The sequence below is a fragment of the Camelina sativa genome, chromosome 4, assembly GCF_000633955.1.
Source record: "Camelina sativa cultivar DH55 chromosome 4, Cs, whole genome shotgun sequence".
In the NCBI taxonomy this organism is placed as follows: domain Eukaryota; kingdom Viridiplantae; phylum Streptophyta; class Magnoliopsida; order Brassicales; family Brassicaceae; genus Camelina; species Camelina sativa.
This window is the reverse complement of record NC_025688.1, coordinates 3,199,624-3,215,648: the sequence shown is the minus strand read 5'-3', so window position 1 is coordinate 3,215,648 and position 16,025 is coordinate 3,199,624. Positions and strand designations below refer to the sequence as shown.

Genomic DNA, 16,025 nt, shown 5'->3' with positions numbered 1-16,025 from the left:
AACAGGGCTTCCTTGCCAACGTTCACCACAAGTGTTGTTACTAATCGGACAAAACCTTTCGTAATTATGAACATGTCCCCATAAAGCAACCGTCACATTGTTCTTCACTAACAACGGTTCCAAATGCTCGATCATCCTCTGTCTTATCTCCGCATCTCTGATCTTCCTACTCGTAGTGTACATCGGTCTATGCCCTTGTAACACAACAAACGGTGTCTTGCTCCTATTCACAGACTCTAGATCACTCTTCAAAAAGCTATACTGCTTACCTCCTTTAAGAAACTCAGTCTCTGTCGATATATAAACGAAATGAACCGAACCCATATCATAAGAATAGTAAAGGTTCCGAGTATGAGAAGGTCCCTGAACCATACCCGTGGCTTCAGATGAATTACCAGGCATGTTGAACTTAACACTATACGGTACACCACATTCACCACCACTATCTTTACCATAAATATAAGCTGACCAAACTGGTTTCCAAGGCTGGTTAGGCCAATCATACTCATGGTTACCAATACACACATGGTATGGTACTCTAGATGCAATTGGCTCAATCTGAGCAAAGAACTCATCCCAAATCCACGAGTAACCTTTCGCATAACTTATATCTCCAATGTGAGATACAACCGCTGCCTTATCCTCACCTAAAGCTTCAATGTCTCTTAGAATCCACTTCACAGTTGATAAACTCTCATCTTCACCACGTATGAATGTTCTGTAAGGTGTAGAACAACCCATATCTCCAAACATGAAAGCTAACGTTTCGTCTGAGCTCTCGTTTCTTGAAACAAAGCTATGGACTTCACTCCATCCTTTCAAATCACTCCCAACCTGATTAAAATAAATTCAAATTCGTTTCAAAAACTCAAATCTTTTGATTCGAAACAACCCTTAAAGATTCGATTTTTTACCTGATAAAAGTAGTTAATCCCTTGTTTCAGATCCTTCATCACAGCGTCAAAGGTCCAACCTGGATCTCTCCATCCGATTGTCGTATTCGCCGGCGCGTGACACATATGTTCCCTCTCGTACCTAACTCCACGCGCCACCGCGATGTTATCTAGCTTCTCCTTAACCTCACCGTATCGAGCTTCTCGTACCTCTCCATCTCCGGTTACAAACATCACTCTCATCTCGTTGGTATTATCTGTGTAACCCAAATGAATCTGCTCCGGCCGGTTAGCGGCAAACCGGAAATTTAACTGGTTTGATTCGGTTAAAATATGGCGGGTTCCGGGTAACGGGTTGTGATCATGGTCTAGGTGTTTCGGGTTGATCTCGGATTCGATCCAATGAAAGATCCGGAAAGAGTAATTTGAGCGGAGATTGGTTAAGGGAAGTGAAATCGAACCCGACCCGGATTGCCAATCGGGCGAATCGGATAAGAATTTGTAGCCGATGAAGTGATCGTGACGAGATTCCGGCGGTGAGTAGATTCCTAACCAATCGAGATCGGACGGTGACTCGACGCCGGACCATTTGATCACGACTGTGTCGCCGGATCGGTTTAAGGTTTTGGGAGTGAATGAAATCGTGGGTTTGGAATAAACAGAGGTGGTGATGAAGGTGAAGATGAAGATGAAGAGATAGTAAACGGCGATCATGATGACGGTGGCTGACGCGGCGGAGGATGGTCGTTAGTCAAAAAAGTCAACTTTATTTAGGAGTTTTAGTTTGGTTTGGTTTTGTTAGGGGTTTAGAAGAGTTTTGAGTTATTATGAAGTCATTGTTTTTAAAGACTTTGGAACCAAACTTGATTTATGACTTTTCACCTTCAAAATATCTATGCTATTTTTCAATAATAAAAATAAAAACATTATGGTATGAAATGAAACTATTAATTAATTTTAAAATTTTAAAATTTTGGCAATAACTATTGTTAAGGTATATTTTAGCAATCATTGTTAAATCAAAACATGATTTATATTTATTTTTTGCAAGTGTTTTAGCAATAACTAAGTTGTTAATATATGTAGAATATGCTTTAATGGAATGCTTTGTGTCTGTTTCAGACGCAAATCTTATGGTATAACACAATCAAAAGCACAAAATTAAGAGTATGAATCAAAGAGTTACAAAGGTGAAATAATGGAACAGGGGAGATTCAAAGGGGTGACCTGAGAACACAAACTCAATGGTTTCAAATAGGAATATAAAGAAACCAGAGGATCTGTGTTCTCATGGCATGCCTTTGATATTTCACCTCCTGTTGATTTCTCTTATCTTCTCCGTACTTACTTTTAAGTTCCACTCTTTTATTTCACATAAATAATTAGTTCCACCATATACAAATTTATAAGGTTTCAGTTTCTTCTTCTTATTGGTCTTAGATTTTTTTTGTTCACTCGTGTTCTGTCATAATAATGTGGTCATCTTGTTGATAGAAAAAACATTAACAAAGTGTGGTCATCTTCACCAAATCCTTTTCTCATTCACCCACGACATCGTTTTTCAAATAGAAATGATTCAAACAGAGCTGGGCTCAGAAAATTATATAAGTGGGCAATTAATACAGGCTTCTCAACTGATAGGCAGAGGTAGTAATTAAACAATTTAAATCATAATTTCTCATCTAAGTATCTAACGTACGCTACTATGATTTAAATTATTTAATTACTCTGCCGACAAAATCATAAATTGGTCAAGAATTGGATAGACTAAGGTTAGGTGGCATGAGGACCCTTTTCTCCGTGCCACTCATCAAACCTTCAACCAATCCATAATTTTAAGTGTAGTGTTGCTCTACACTCTACACATTTATGATCTAGAATCCAAGATTATACTAGCATTTATGTAGGTATAGGTATATGTATGATCAAGAATCAAATAAATTCACCAGTGGTCGACAAAACGTAGATGTAATGATCTAGAATCAAACTTAAGCAAGACCGGTTCCGAGGGTCGAGCTTGTACGAAATGGTCAAAATGTAACTAAGCATTTATGTAACAAAATACACCAAGAAAAAAAAAAAGAGCCGTATAAAAAACTCACACCATTGAAAGTAGATCTATGGCGTAAGAAGCGTGACTATAAATATCCCATTATCTAGTGGATAAAGATGAAGGGAACAAATATAAAACTAGTGGACAAAGAAATAAAGAAAAACACTAATTTCTGAATTTATCAATAAATACCCTACGCATAACTTTGTTATTGTACATTTTCCAATTTCAAGACAAGAAAAAACTTTTTTCTTTAAGACAAAAGAAACATGGATTTCTTCACCGATCAAGTAAAGAAGAAGTTCTCCGACAAGNCAAGCTTCACGGTTTCCCCAAGACTATTGTCAGTGATCGTGACACTGTTTTTCTCAGTGAATTCTGGAAAGAGTTTTTTGTGTTGTAGGGCGTGTCATTGAATTACTCTAGTGCTTACCATCCTCAGTCACAAGCCTTGAACGTGTTTTCTTTTGGTAATATCATATTTTATTTGGAATACTTTATGTTCTTTTGTGTGAATGCAACTATTGAGGAACGAGTTATCTCTTTTGTGAGCAAAAAAATGTCTTTCAAGCAAAAAAAAAAAATAATGTTGCTAAGCTTTTTATATGGTACCTGACCTCGTAAGATATAGTCTAAGAATGCTATACAAACCTGTGTGTGGCAAACAAACAAAAACAAAATAGTTGAATCACGTCTCCTCGGTTTTCATTTGGATCCAACTACCATTAGNGTCTGAGCTCTCGTTTCTTGAAACAAAGCTATGGACTTCACTCCATCCTTTCAAATCACTCCCAACCTGATTAAAATAAATTCAAATTCGTTTCAAAAACTCAAATCTTTTGATTCGAAACAACCCTTAAAGATTCGATTTTTTACCTGATAAAANGATTCTTTCTTTTTACGACTAAAGAAACCAACAAAATACCCCAAAATCCCTCCCAAAACCATCACACTTGCTCCTTCAATGTACCACAAGACTGCAATATCAGATTCAGATCCAAATTTTTCATCTCTACCATCATCATCACTACCGCTAATGACTTCCCCAGAAGCCAAAATCTCAACCACATCATGAACTTCTCCGTCATGGTTTCCCACATACGAAAGAGTGAGTCTTTCCTTATTAGCAACCAAACGAGTGTACCCAAANGTAGGAAAGAGTGAGTCTTTCCTTATTAGCAACCAAACGAGTGTACCCAAACTCGCCTCCACGATACATTGAGTTTGCAGGCTGAGGAAATATCGGGACATCCTGGTGATTAGGTCTCGGTTCCCATGTAGGTTGCGTATCTTTACCAGCCATACCAATCACAAGATGAACAGGGCTTCCTTGCCAACGTTCACCACAAGTGTTGTTACTAATCGGACAAAACCTTTCGTAATTATGAACATGTCCCCATAAAGCAACCGTCACATTGTTCTTCACTAACAACGGTTCCAAATGCTCTATCATCCTCTGCCTTATCTCAGCATCTCTGATCTTCCTACTCGTAGTGTACATCGGTCTATGCCCTTGTAACACAACAAACGGTGTCTTGCTCCTATTCACAGACTCTAGATCACTCTTCAAAAAGCTATACTGCTTCCCTCCTTTAAGAAACTCAGTCTCCGTCGAAATATAAACGAAATGAACCGAACCCATATCATAAGAATAGTAAAGGTTCCGAGTATGAGAAGGTCCCTGAACCATACCCGTGGCTTCAGATGAATTACCAGGCATGTTGAACTTAACACTATACGGTACACCACATTCACCACCACTATCTTTACCATAAATATAAGCTGACCAATCTGGTTTCCAAGGCTGGTTAGGCCAATCATACTCATGGTTACCAATACACACATGGTATGGTACTCTAGATGCAATTGGCTCAATCTGAGCAAAGAACTCATCCCAAATCCACGAGTAACCTTTCGCATAACTTATATCTCCAATGTGAGATACAACCGCTGCCTTATCCTCACCTAAAGCTTCAATGTCTCTTAGAATCCACTTCACAGTTGATAAACTCTCATCTTCACCACGTATGAATGTTCTGTAAGGTGTAGAACAACCCATATCTCCAAACATGAAAGCTAACGTTTCTTCTGAGCTCTCGTTTCTTGAAACAAAGCTATGGACTTCACTCCATCCTTTCAAATCACTCCCAACCTGATTAAAATAAATTCAAATTCGTTTCAAAAACTCAAATCTTTTGATTCGAAACAACCCTTAAAGATTCGATTTTTTACCTGATAAAAGTAGTTAATCCCTTGTTTCAGATCCTTCATCACAGCGTCAAAGGTCCAACCTGGATCTCTCCATCCGATTGTCGTATTCGCCGGCGCGTGACACATATGTTCCCTCTCGTACCTAACTCCACGCGCCACCGCGATGTTATCTAGCTTCTCCTTAACCTCACCGTATCGAGCTTCTCGTACCTCTCCATCTCCGGTTACAAACATCACTCTCATCTCGTTGGTATTATCTGTGTAACCCAAATGAATCTGCTCCGGCCGGTTAGCGGCAAACCGGAAATTTAACTGGTTTGATTCGGTTAAAATATGGCGGGTTCCGGGTAACGGGTTGTGATCATGGTCTAGGTGTTTCGGGTTGATCTCGGATTCGATCCAATGAAAGATCCGGAAAGAGTAATTTGAGCGGAGATTGGTTAAGGGNATACATTGAGTTTGCAGGCTGAGGAAATATCGGGACATCCTGGTGATTAGGTCTCGGTTCCCATGTAGGTTGCGTATCTTTACCAGCCATACCAATCACAAGATGAACAGGGCTTCCTTGCCAACGTTCACCACAAGTGTTGTTACTAATCGGACAAAACCTTTCGTAATTATGAACATGTCCCCATAAAGCAACCGTCACATTGTTCTTCACTAACAACGGTTCCAAATGCTCTATCATCCTCTGCCTTATCTCAGCATCTCTGATCTTCCTACTCGTAGTGTACATCGGTCTATGCCCTTGTAACACAACAAACGGTGTCTTGCTCCTATTCACAGACTCTAGATCACTCTTCAAAAAGCTATACTGCTTCCCTCCTTTAAGAAACTCAGTCTCCGTCGAAATATAAACGAAATGAACCGAACCCATATCATAAGAATAGTAAAGGTTCCGAGTATGAGAAGGTCCCTGAACCATACCCGTGGCTTCAGATGAATTACCAGGCATGTTGAACTTAACACTATACGGTACACCACATTCACCACCACTATCTTTACCATANTAGCAATCATTGTTAAATCAAAACATGATTTATATTTATTTTTTGCAAGTGTTTTAGCAATAACTAAGTTGTTAATATATGTAGAATATGCTTTAATGGAATGCTTTGTGTCTGTTTCAGACGCAAATCTTATGGTATAACACAATCAAAAGCACAAAATTAAGAGTATGAATCAAAGAGTTACAAAGGTGAAATAATGGAACAGGGGAGATTCAAAGGGGTGACCTGAGAACACAAACTCAATGGTTTCAAATAGGAATATAAAGAAACCAGAGGATCTGTGTTCTCATGGCATGCCTTTGATATTTCACCTCCTGTTGATTTCTCTTATCTTCTCCGTACTTACTTTTAAGTTCCACTCTTTTATTTCACATAAATAATTAGTTCCACCATATACAAATTTATAAGGTTTCAGTTTCTTCTTCTTATTGGTCTTAGATTTTTTTTGTTCACTCGTGTTCTGTCATAATAATGTGGTCATCTTGTTGATAGAAAAAACATTAACAAAGTGTGGTCATCTTCACCAAATCCTTTTCTCATTCACCCACGACATCGTTTTTCAAATAGAAATGATTCAAACAGAGCTGGGCTCAGAAAATTATATAAGTGGGCAATTAATACAGGCTTCTCAACTGATAGGCAGAGGTAGTAATTAAACAATTTAAATCATAATTTCTCATCTAAGTATCTAACGTACGCTACTATGATTTAAATTATTTAATTACTCTGCCGACAAAATCATAAATTGGTCAAGAATTGGATAGACTAAGGTTAGGTGGCATGAGGACCCTTTTCTCCGTGCCACTCATCAAACCTTCAACCAATCCATAATTTTAAGTGTAGTGTTGCTCTACACTCTACACATTTATGATCTAGAATCCAAGATTATACTAGCATTTATGTAGGTATAGGTATATGTATGATCAAGAATCAAATAAATTCACCAGTGGTCGACAAAACGTAGATGTAATGATCTAGAATCAAACTTAAGCAAGACCGGTTCCGAGGGTCGAGCTTGTACGAAATGGTCAAAATGTAACTAAGCATTTATGTAACAAAATACACCAAGAAAAAAAAAAAGAGCCGTATAAAAAACTCACACCATTGAAAGTAGATCTATGGCGTAAGAAGCGTGACTATAAATATCCCATTATCTAGTGGATAAAGATGAAGGGAACAAATATAAAACTAGTGGACAAAGAAATAAAGAAAAACACTAATTTCTGAATTTATCAATAAATACCCTACGCATAACTTTGTTATTGTACATTTTCCAATTTCAAGACAAGAAAAAACTTTTTTCTTTAAGACAAAAGAAACATGGATTTCTTCACCGATCAAGTAAAGAAGAAGTTCTCCGACAAGAAACCGGAGAGCTCGGATCCGGAACCGAACCACAACAAGAACAAACCAGATCACACCGAGCCAACGACACATAAACCGGTTTCCAACACCGATCCAACAGCACATAGGCCAGCTTCCAACGCTGAGCTCATGGCTAGTGCCAAGATCGTAGCCGAAGCTGCTCAAGCCGCTGCTCGTAACGAGTCAGACAAGCTGGACAAAGCTAAAGTCGCGGGAGCCACCGCTGATATCCTTGACGCCGCTTCTAGATATGGCAAGCTCGATGAAAAGAGTGGTGTTGGTCAGTACCTCGAGAAAGCTGAACAATATCTCCACAAGTACGAAACTTCCCACTCTCACTCCTCCGGCGGCGGAAGCCACGGTACTGCTGGAACCGGTGGAAGCCACGGCGGTGTTGCAACCGGGGGAAGCCACGGCGGTGTTGGAACCGGGGGAAGCCACGGTGGTGGAGCTGGAGCACCGGCGTCTAAGAAAGAAGATGAGAAGTCCGGAGGTGGCCATGGGTTTGGAGATTATGCTAAGATGGCTCAAGGTTTCATGAAGTGATCCATTAACGTTTTAATTAGTAGAGTAAAAATAATGATGTCTGATCAATTAACGTTTTAATTAGTGAGTAAAAATAATGATGTCAGTAATGATCTTCTATAAGTGGTTTTATGAATTAGTCACTGTTGGATACTTGGATTTGTGTATGGTTGAGGAACATTATGATGATGTAAGTACTTTCTAAATTATTTTTTTTTTAGATATTTTTCTTGTTTTTTTTAAGATTCTTTTTAACTTTTTAATGCATTTTTATATATTAATGAAAACAGATCTTCAAATAATTAAGAAATGTTCAAAGATCTTAGTTTAGAGAGGTGGAGTGATGCATGGAATTTGGACCCAAACCAAGAGGGCTAGACTGAGAAGTGGCTTGAACAGAACGTGTAAATGTGATGCGAAGGCGTACATAGGCTTCTTTTAATCAAAGCTTTGTTTTTGTTTTTGTAATCATGTCTCAGTACTCTTCTTATTAAGTTTTTTAATGATTTCTCACAAGAAACCGCCAAAAAAATAAACAAAAAAAAAAAAGTAAAAGAGGGCTCTTATTTCTACTACACCTCCCCTAATTACGTGACAACAATTGGTTGCTGATTTGCTCCTCTTGAAATCGGTTTATTCAATCATAAGGGCGACCTAACTTCTTCCTCGAGTCCAATTAATTCTATAACTCTCTGCACCTCCTCAACAATTTCCTTGACAGAGTCCGATTCAACGCTGCCAAAAATTGTAAATCCATCAAACATCCTTTCATACATTTGAGCACTTAAAAAATATATATATATATATAGTTCAGAGTGGAGAATACATACCTGTTGTCTCCTAAAGACAAACCCATCTTATTGGTAATACCCTCCAAGGCTTCTTTCCATTTCTTGATCTGATCTCCACTAGAAGCTTCTGCGAGCCTCCAGAAATTTTTACCGAACTCACTGTCACCTGTTTGTTTTCTAACGTCCCCTGCACCTTGTAGAATATTGGAATGACTCTGAGCTTTCCTAGATCCGCAAGTTTGTTCATTTTCACCAACTCATCCATACACCACCTAGATTCTGGATATCTATATATTAAGACAATGACTATGATTCTTGAGTCTTACGTATACACATATATACACCTCTAAAGTAGAGATTGAGAAGTACGTGAAAGAATAGTATACAAACCTAGTAGAGAAGATTGCGAGTGCAATGCTCGACTCTTCGATTCTCACAAATAGGTTTTTAAGGTCTTTGCCTCGCTGCTCGTATTTGTCCACGAACAACTTGATGTTGTGCCTCTCGAAAGCATCACCGAGGTGACTGATAAAGTTGTAGCGCAGTTCCTCTCCCCTGAAATTCAAGAACACTTGATGGACCTTCTTAGCTGGAGACACCGTCATATATGACATGAACAGGGAATGGAAAGTTGTGAAATGACGAATTAGAAATGTGGCCCTCTTTGTTTGCGTTTGGCCTGAAATGGACGAGGACAAATTCGAGTTCGCTTGATTGAAGCAGCGACAGGACTCACATAGGCCAATGGTATTTGTTACATTTGTGTTTTCTAAAGAGACTGATGATGATATGATTTTGCCAGTGAGAGCCAGCAAGAGGATGATGCCTAGGATCAAGTTGTTGAGATAGGTATGCGGTGGTTTCTTGCGGTTCCTATCTATAGCTTCCTCTGTAATAAATAAGCCCTGAAAAGGAAATCAATATCATCTTTAAAAGTCCAACCAACACATGTTAAGAGCTTATATAAGATTCCAAGTATCCACAAAAATGAAACATATAACAGAGCAAATTAGTCAAAAAAAACCTGCGCATTAGGACAGTTGTTGTTGTCACTGATCACCGTGTTTGGGGCCAATACCTCTTCACACGGCGGAGAGAGTTCTTCATCAGGACCACCTTTGTGGACGTCTCCTTGTTCACCCATATAACTTACGTTACAGATAACATAGGTCCTCCTAACAAAGTCCACCTTTGATTTGACAGCAAAAAAAAAAAAAACTCTGTAACAATTTGGTAAAGAATTGAAAAATGAAAGGTACCAAATTGAAGCATTTGGAAATTAGTATAGTTGGTTACCTTATCAGGATTCAAGAAAGCGACATGGAGCTCGTACATAATCCAAGGAGTCAAAACTCTAGCAATTGCATCACCTTCATAATACTGACGCGTCCTCACAACCGCGATCCCTTTGCTAACTTTCTCAGAATCGGTAAGCCAATTAGAACCGGTAAGCCAATCAGCATCGATGACCTTATCAGCACCGGGTCCGGTAGTAAGTCTCCATGAGCCAGAGCTAGTCTTCTTTTTAACAGACCTGTACTCTTTCCGATCGAACTTGTACACAGCTTCTTTCAATTCGATCTTCCGTGCTGCTGCTGGATTAAAACAAAAAATGATCGATTATGAGAAAGAAAGATCACGGACACGAAACGAAACGACCTTGGGATTTGGAATGAGAAAAACTTACGTTTGACGCGCCCTTTCTTCCCCAGATCCTGTTCCAGCGTGTTCACCAAGCTCTCCACCATTTTTGTTTTTTTCCTCTGTCTCTCTGTCTCTCTGTCTCTAGATAGTTCCTACTGCTTCCCACTCACTCCCAAAATTAAAGAAATGCTGAATAGACTATAGACTAGAGTGAATGTGAAAACCGTCAATAAATTGATGATTATATAAAGAGGGGGAAAAGTCAATAAAAGTGTACCAAAAACCGATTGTACGTGGGTTGTATGGTACCATTTAGAATAATGAACTCCGTAGAGAATTGTATTCATAACCATATCATATCCCTTATATAGGGATAGTAAGAGTATCCACCAAGTATATATCTATACATATTTGACAGTATCAACATTAGGGAATATTCTTCTTCCGTGCTGCTGCTGCCTCACACCACTCCAAACAGAGTTAAAAAATAAATAAAAAATGATCCTAGGCATTATATAAAGAGGGGGAAGAAGTCGGTGGGTTGTACCAAAACCGATTGTAGGTGGGTTGTATGGTACGTGTCACATGTACAAGGGGGTTGTACGTACCGTATAAGATATTTTTTTTGGATTTTGGGAATCTATTTGTTTTTTATCAATAAAATACTTTTATGATCAGGTTAAAACAGCCGGTTGGAACATAGAAGAGATACATACATGTTGTTAAATCCCCTTTATAATAAAACGGAAGGACACAACATTGTTTTGTAAACTATATAATTTTAATAAATTAGTTACAATAGATTATACATTAATGATAAATTAATTTGTTACAAATAGGTTATACCGAAAATTTTAAATTGAATATTTTAAAAAATCATATTATCTAATTTACCATATTAAATTATTCATCAAATAAAATCTTTAGATATCTAATTTAACATATTAATTTGTTAATTATCATTATACTTCACCTCTCATTTTTATATATGAGTCTATTTGTGAAACAAATAAATTATCATATTATTTATTATAATTAAAAAATAGTTTTATTTCTGAATATACCATAAGTTGAATTTTTAAAAACAAATATAAATTGTTCAATCTATAAAATATTCAAGATTTAGTAATATTATTCTTTAGAAATAATATCTATTAAATTAAAAAATTTACTGAGTAACAGGTCAAAATTTGAATATTTAAATTCAAATTTACAAAATTATATCTTATAATGACATTCAAGTCATTATATATAATATACATTGTTGAAATAACTTCACATAAATAACCTAATACAACATATTAAAATTTTATTTTAAAATATAAAATATATAAAATAACACTAGTACTTATCTAGAATCATTAACAATATTAAAACTTACAAAATATGTGTCTTTTTCAAATTATCATATTTAGCATATGATTTTATTGCATAATGTTTTATCCAAAAAAACTTTAAAAAACAATTAAATAAATTATATTTTATATAAAAATTACAATATAAATAAAATGAATTTTAATATGTGATCTAGCACGGATCTTAATCTAAAATTAAAAAACGATATAATGGGAGAACCCGTTGATTTGGTTTTTTCTTTTTTTTTGGATTTTTCTGCTCGACCAAGGAGAACTTTAGATTCTGTTTCTAAAATTGACCAGCTAACTGGAAAAGATATTGCTTACGAAAAATTGAGAACAGAGCCTATCATGGTTTTTTTTTTTGCCGGCCAACATTTTTATTAAAAAGCCATACAGGTACGGAAGGGTCTAGCCCATGAGAGGATTAAAACAAAAATAAATAACAGCTAAAACAGAATCTTATTTTTCTTTGAATTTAATATTAAATTATATTCAAAATCAAATTACAAAATAATGGTAATGAGACTGTTCTTTTGTTAAATGCTGCGATAGCGATTGGTAAAAAAGAAAAATAGTATTACCAGAGAAAAAAATACACAGAGATGAGAGAAGTGTCGCAGATGATTAAAACTTATAAAGATTGATATGTTACTGAAATTTTTTAGCGATCGATGCAATGTCGTCGCGACTCAACGGATGTCATCGACGACTCATTTAGATCTGTAGTATTCAAATCCACGGTGTCGTTTAACATTGCTGCTACTCTGCTTGACACGTCGTTTTAATCAGCCGCCGCCACAGCCGCAACGTTTAGCAAAAGTACAGCCTCAATAAGCATTTTTTATTGAGAAATAGCCTAAAATATCAGTAAAACAAATTTTATAGTCAATTATAGCATACATTTTCTAAATCTCCAAAAATGGCACTATTTAACACATTATAATATTTAAAATTAATTTTTAAAAAAAAATTATTAGGTTTAGGTTCTCAATTTCACATTTAGGATATAGTTTTGAGAGGTAGGATTTAGTATTTTAAATTTAAGATTTAATTTGGACATATTAATTTGTGTTATTTTGGAATTTTAGAAATATTGTGCTAAGTTTGGAAAAAAAAATATTTTAGTACTATTTTTGAGAATGTCCATTTCTATTTAATAATAAACACGTGGATAAAACATGAAGTGAAGACGTGTTCTTCTCCTATCCACGCTTTTTGACCTTGAGCGCCGCTGTCAATTTGCTGGACACCGCCAACAGCTTCAAAATTTCTCTAAAGAACACCAACTCCATGGAAGCTCCATCACTGACTACACTAACTATCATGCTTGTTTCTCCTATCTCAATATCTCCTCCTCTTTTTTAAAAAAAAAAAAAAAAATCTAATATCAAATTATATTTAAAAGAAAAATATATTGTTTTACATGCTTAGTGCATACTGTTTATTAGAGCAGAATATAAATCCAACTTTATAAAATATTGCTTCAAATCAAACTTGAATTTTGGTGCCTTCTCCATCTGGCATTGTGCTCAATATATTGCCGACATTTTTGTCAATCAGTTTCACCACTTTCTCTTGCGAAGAAGGTTCCTCCCTGTGACGTCTAGCGTTTCTCTCCATTCAAATAGAGTGAATTGTGTTTTGATAGGTATAGCCCAGTTGTTGACAACAAAATGATCGATTATAAGAAAGAAAGATCACAAACAAGAAACGAAATGACCTTGGGATTTGGAATGAGAAAAACTTACGTTTGACGTGCCTTTTCTTCCCCAAATCCTGTTCCGGCGTCTTCAGCAAGCTCTCCACCATTTTTGCTTTTGTTTTCCTCTATGTCTCTCTGTCTCTAGATGGTTCCTACTGCTTCCCACTCACTCCCAAAATTAAAGAAATGTTGGATAGTGAATGTGATGATGAATTGAATTGATGATACTATATAATTTATTGATGTCCAAATCGGTCATAATTAAATAATTTAGTTCGGTAAAAAGGATATTGAAATTCTCTTTATAATTCGGTACCGAAGCACAAAAAGTCAGGCAACAAAATAGACTAGACGAGTCAAACGGAAAGAAGAAAGACAAAACTGAGTTGCGAGCTTGTCGATTCTAGGTTTTTAGACGAGAGTTCGATCGCTGTCCTTGTAACTATTTTCTTTTCCTATTCGCTGCCTCCATTTTGAACATTGTACATCCGTATTTATAGGTAACTGTGTTGGTTCGTCCTCTAAAAGGACCAAAATACCTCTCTTTTTCCTTGAGATTTAATTGGGCCTTTTCTGAGTCGGACCTTGTCTTAGGGTGAAGATCTATCGCTAACATAATCTATATATACATTTTTAATTACATTCTGTGATTTTATTTAAAAACTTATTTACAAAATTGTTCCTTAAAAAATTTCCAAAAATAACATTACTTCAGATTTTGTTTCCGATATATTTTACATATCATTCCAACTAAAAAATATACAGCAAAATTAATATGAAAACATAAACTATGATATATTTAACCACATCTTCTATTGTGTATTGAAAATATTCTACCTCTGAATCCTTTGCAAACAAAGAAAACAACAATTTGATTCATATTTTGTTTTCCAACACTTGTGAGCTTTGATTCTTAACGTAAGAAAAACTTTGATTCATATTTATTTAAATATTATAATTAAAATCTATAAACTTAATAAAATTTTAAAATATTACAAATATGTAAAAAAAAATTAAAAATACTATATAATATGCTTATATAGTAGATATGTTATAAAGAGGACATGTTGGAATTAATAAAATATCATTAAATTTGTGCTAACATGGGTTAAATCTTCATTTTATTATTCATCAAAACTAATAATATTAGAATATTTGATATATAAAAATTAACTTGATTTAACTAAGATTGTGTTAAATAATTAAATCATTAGGAAAAATATGAGTTAATCATAGTGTATAAATGACTTACTATGAATTTAAATCCTTTATTTTTTGTTATAATAATTAAAAATCAAAATATAATCTCAAACACTAAACAAAACAAACTAAATATAACAAACAAATGATCATAAAGTAAGTTGTGGGTTAAAAAATTAATATAAATATTTAGCTGCACAAACGGTCGGAAAATTTAGTTATTCTTCTATTTGGAAAACATACGATATTTAACAAATAAATACAATATAAAATATAAATAATAATAAAAATTATATGCACACAGTGTACCGCGAGTTAAAATCTAGTAGGATTAAAAAATTAGAGTTTAGATATTTTGGTTTAGCTATACTGGTTAATGTTGGTTTAGCTTTAGACGTTACATGTTGATTAAATTAAACTTGAATGAAGATATTTTGATTATTTTCTCAATTAGTCCCTCCGATCCTAAATAATTGTCGTTCTAGGAGTAATTTTCATTTTCTTATTAAGTGTCGTTGTCACTTATCAATGTGATAATACTAATTAAATTACTAATATAACCTTAACTAAATTAACACAAATTACTATACCTGAAAATAACAAATCTTTAAAATACAACACGAGTGAGGATATATGAAGAGTCATCGATGAATATATATTGGGTTAGTGGGTTAGTTCTTCTTCATAGCGGTTAGTTCTTCTTCTTCATAGTGGTTGCAACCATGTGAGCAACCAGAAAATGCCAACATATCCATTTCATATCTGAGATGCAGAACAAGAAAGGGATCTTTCTCACTCAGAATCTTGACTACTCTTCTATCCAATTCCTCAATCTTTGGAGTAAACCTAAGCCTGTTGAAATTTGCTCGGCATCACACCTTCTGAATCTCAAGAGGCAGTTTGTTATTAGCAAGTCGTGTATCGGTCTTGTTCAGATGTACAACCTTGTGCTTCTTCAACAGTGGAAGAATCTGTTTCCAAGGGTTAGGTACAAAGAAGCTTGTGAGAATGTTGGTTGTTTGGGCAAAAATATTCGATTTGTTTAAAGACTACGGAAACAAGAAACAGATATTGAATAGTTGATTTTATTGATTAAAGTCTTGAGCTCAAATACAAGAATTCAAGACCCAACGAATCAATCTATAAACCCTAGCCGCGTTCTAGAGTTGAGTCGTGTGTTTTGTGTTTTAGGTCTCTTGATTTGCTCTCGATCCCCCTCTCGTAGAGGCCGCTCTCCTTTTTATATAGAGATCTCTTTACCCTAATCCCTTAG

The 16,025-nt window shown here is 35.6% G+C and overlaps 3 protein-coding genes and 1 pseudogene across 4 annotated transcripts in view; 1 reads left to right on the top strand and 3 right to left on the bottom strand.

Moving 5' to 3' along the window:
* The window catches only part of LOC109132430 (probable inactive purple acid phosphatase 9), a 2,005-nt gene extending 276 nt beyond the window's left edge, over positions 1 to 1,729 (bottom strand). The window contains exons 1-2 of the mRNA XM_019244039.1: positions 915 to 1,729; positions 4 to 834 (exon numbers count right to left, since the gene is read on the bottom strand). Of these exons, the coding sequence (XP_019099584.1) occupies positions 4 to 834; positions 915 to 1,607 (1,524 nt within the window). The 5' untranslated portion in view covers positions 1,608 to 1,729. The remainder of the gene's footprint in view (positions 1 to 3; positions 835 to 914) is intronic.
* On the top strand, positions 3,070 to 8,295 carry LOC104779666 (nodulin-related protein 1-like). 2 transcript variants are annotated; one of them, XM_019244491.1, is made up of 2 exons: positions 3,070 to 3,248; positions 7,521 to 8,295. In XM_019244491.1, exons 1-2 carry the CDS (start codon positions 3,216 to 3,218, stop codon positions 8,076 to 8,078), a joined length of 591 nt encoding a protein of 196 aa, XP_019100036.1. In that variant the 5' UTR covers positions 3,070 to 3,215; the 3' UTR covers positions 8,079 to 8,295. The 2 variants fall into 2 exon arrangements, with proteins under 2 accessions (XP_019100036.1, XP_010502356.1); XM_010504054.2 differs by lacking the exon at positions 3,070 to 3,248 and having other exon boundaries at positions 7,342 to 8,246.
* LOC104783494 (probable inactive purple acid phosphatase 9) lies at positions 3,635 to 6,112 on the bottom strand. Its single transcript, XM_010508642.1, has 5 exons — positions 5,766 to 6,112; positions 5,179 to 5,623; positions 4,097 to 5,098; positions 3,823 to 4,044; positions 3,635 to 3,742 (listed from the first exon to the last, which is right to left on the bottom strand). Exons 1-5 carry the CDS (start codon positions 6,110 to 6,112, stop codon positions 3,635 to 3,637), a joined length of 2,124 nt encoding a protein of 707 aa, XP_010506944.1.
* LOC104779665 lies at positions 8,445 to 10,956 on the bottom strand (annotated as a pseudogene).

Bases quoted from the DNA above. Each gene is read 5' to 3' on its own strand.
- LOC104779666 (XM_019244491.1), top strand. From the start codon at position 3,216: ATGGATTTCTTCACCGATCAAGTAAAGAAGAAG. The intron at 3,249-7,520 runs TTCTCCGACAAG...GTAAAGAAGAAG, and splicing joins CCGATCAAGTAAAGAAGAAG to TTCTCCGACAAGAAACCGGA.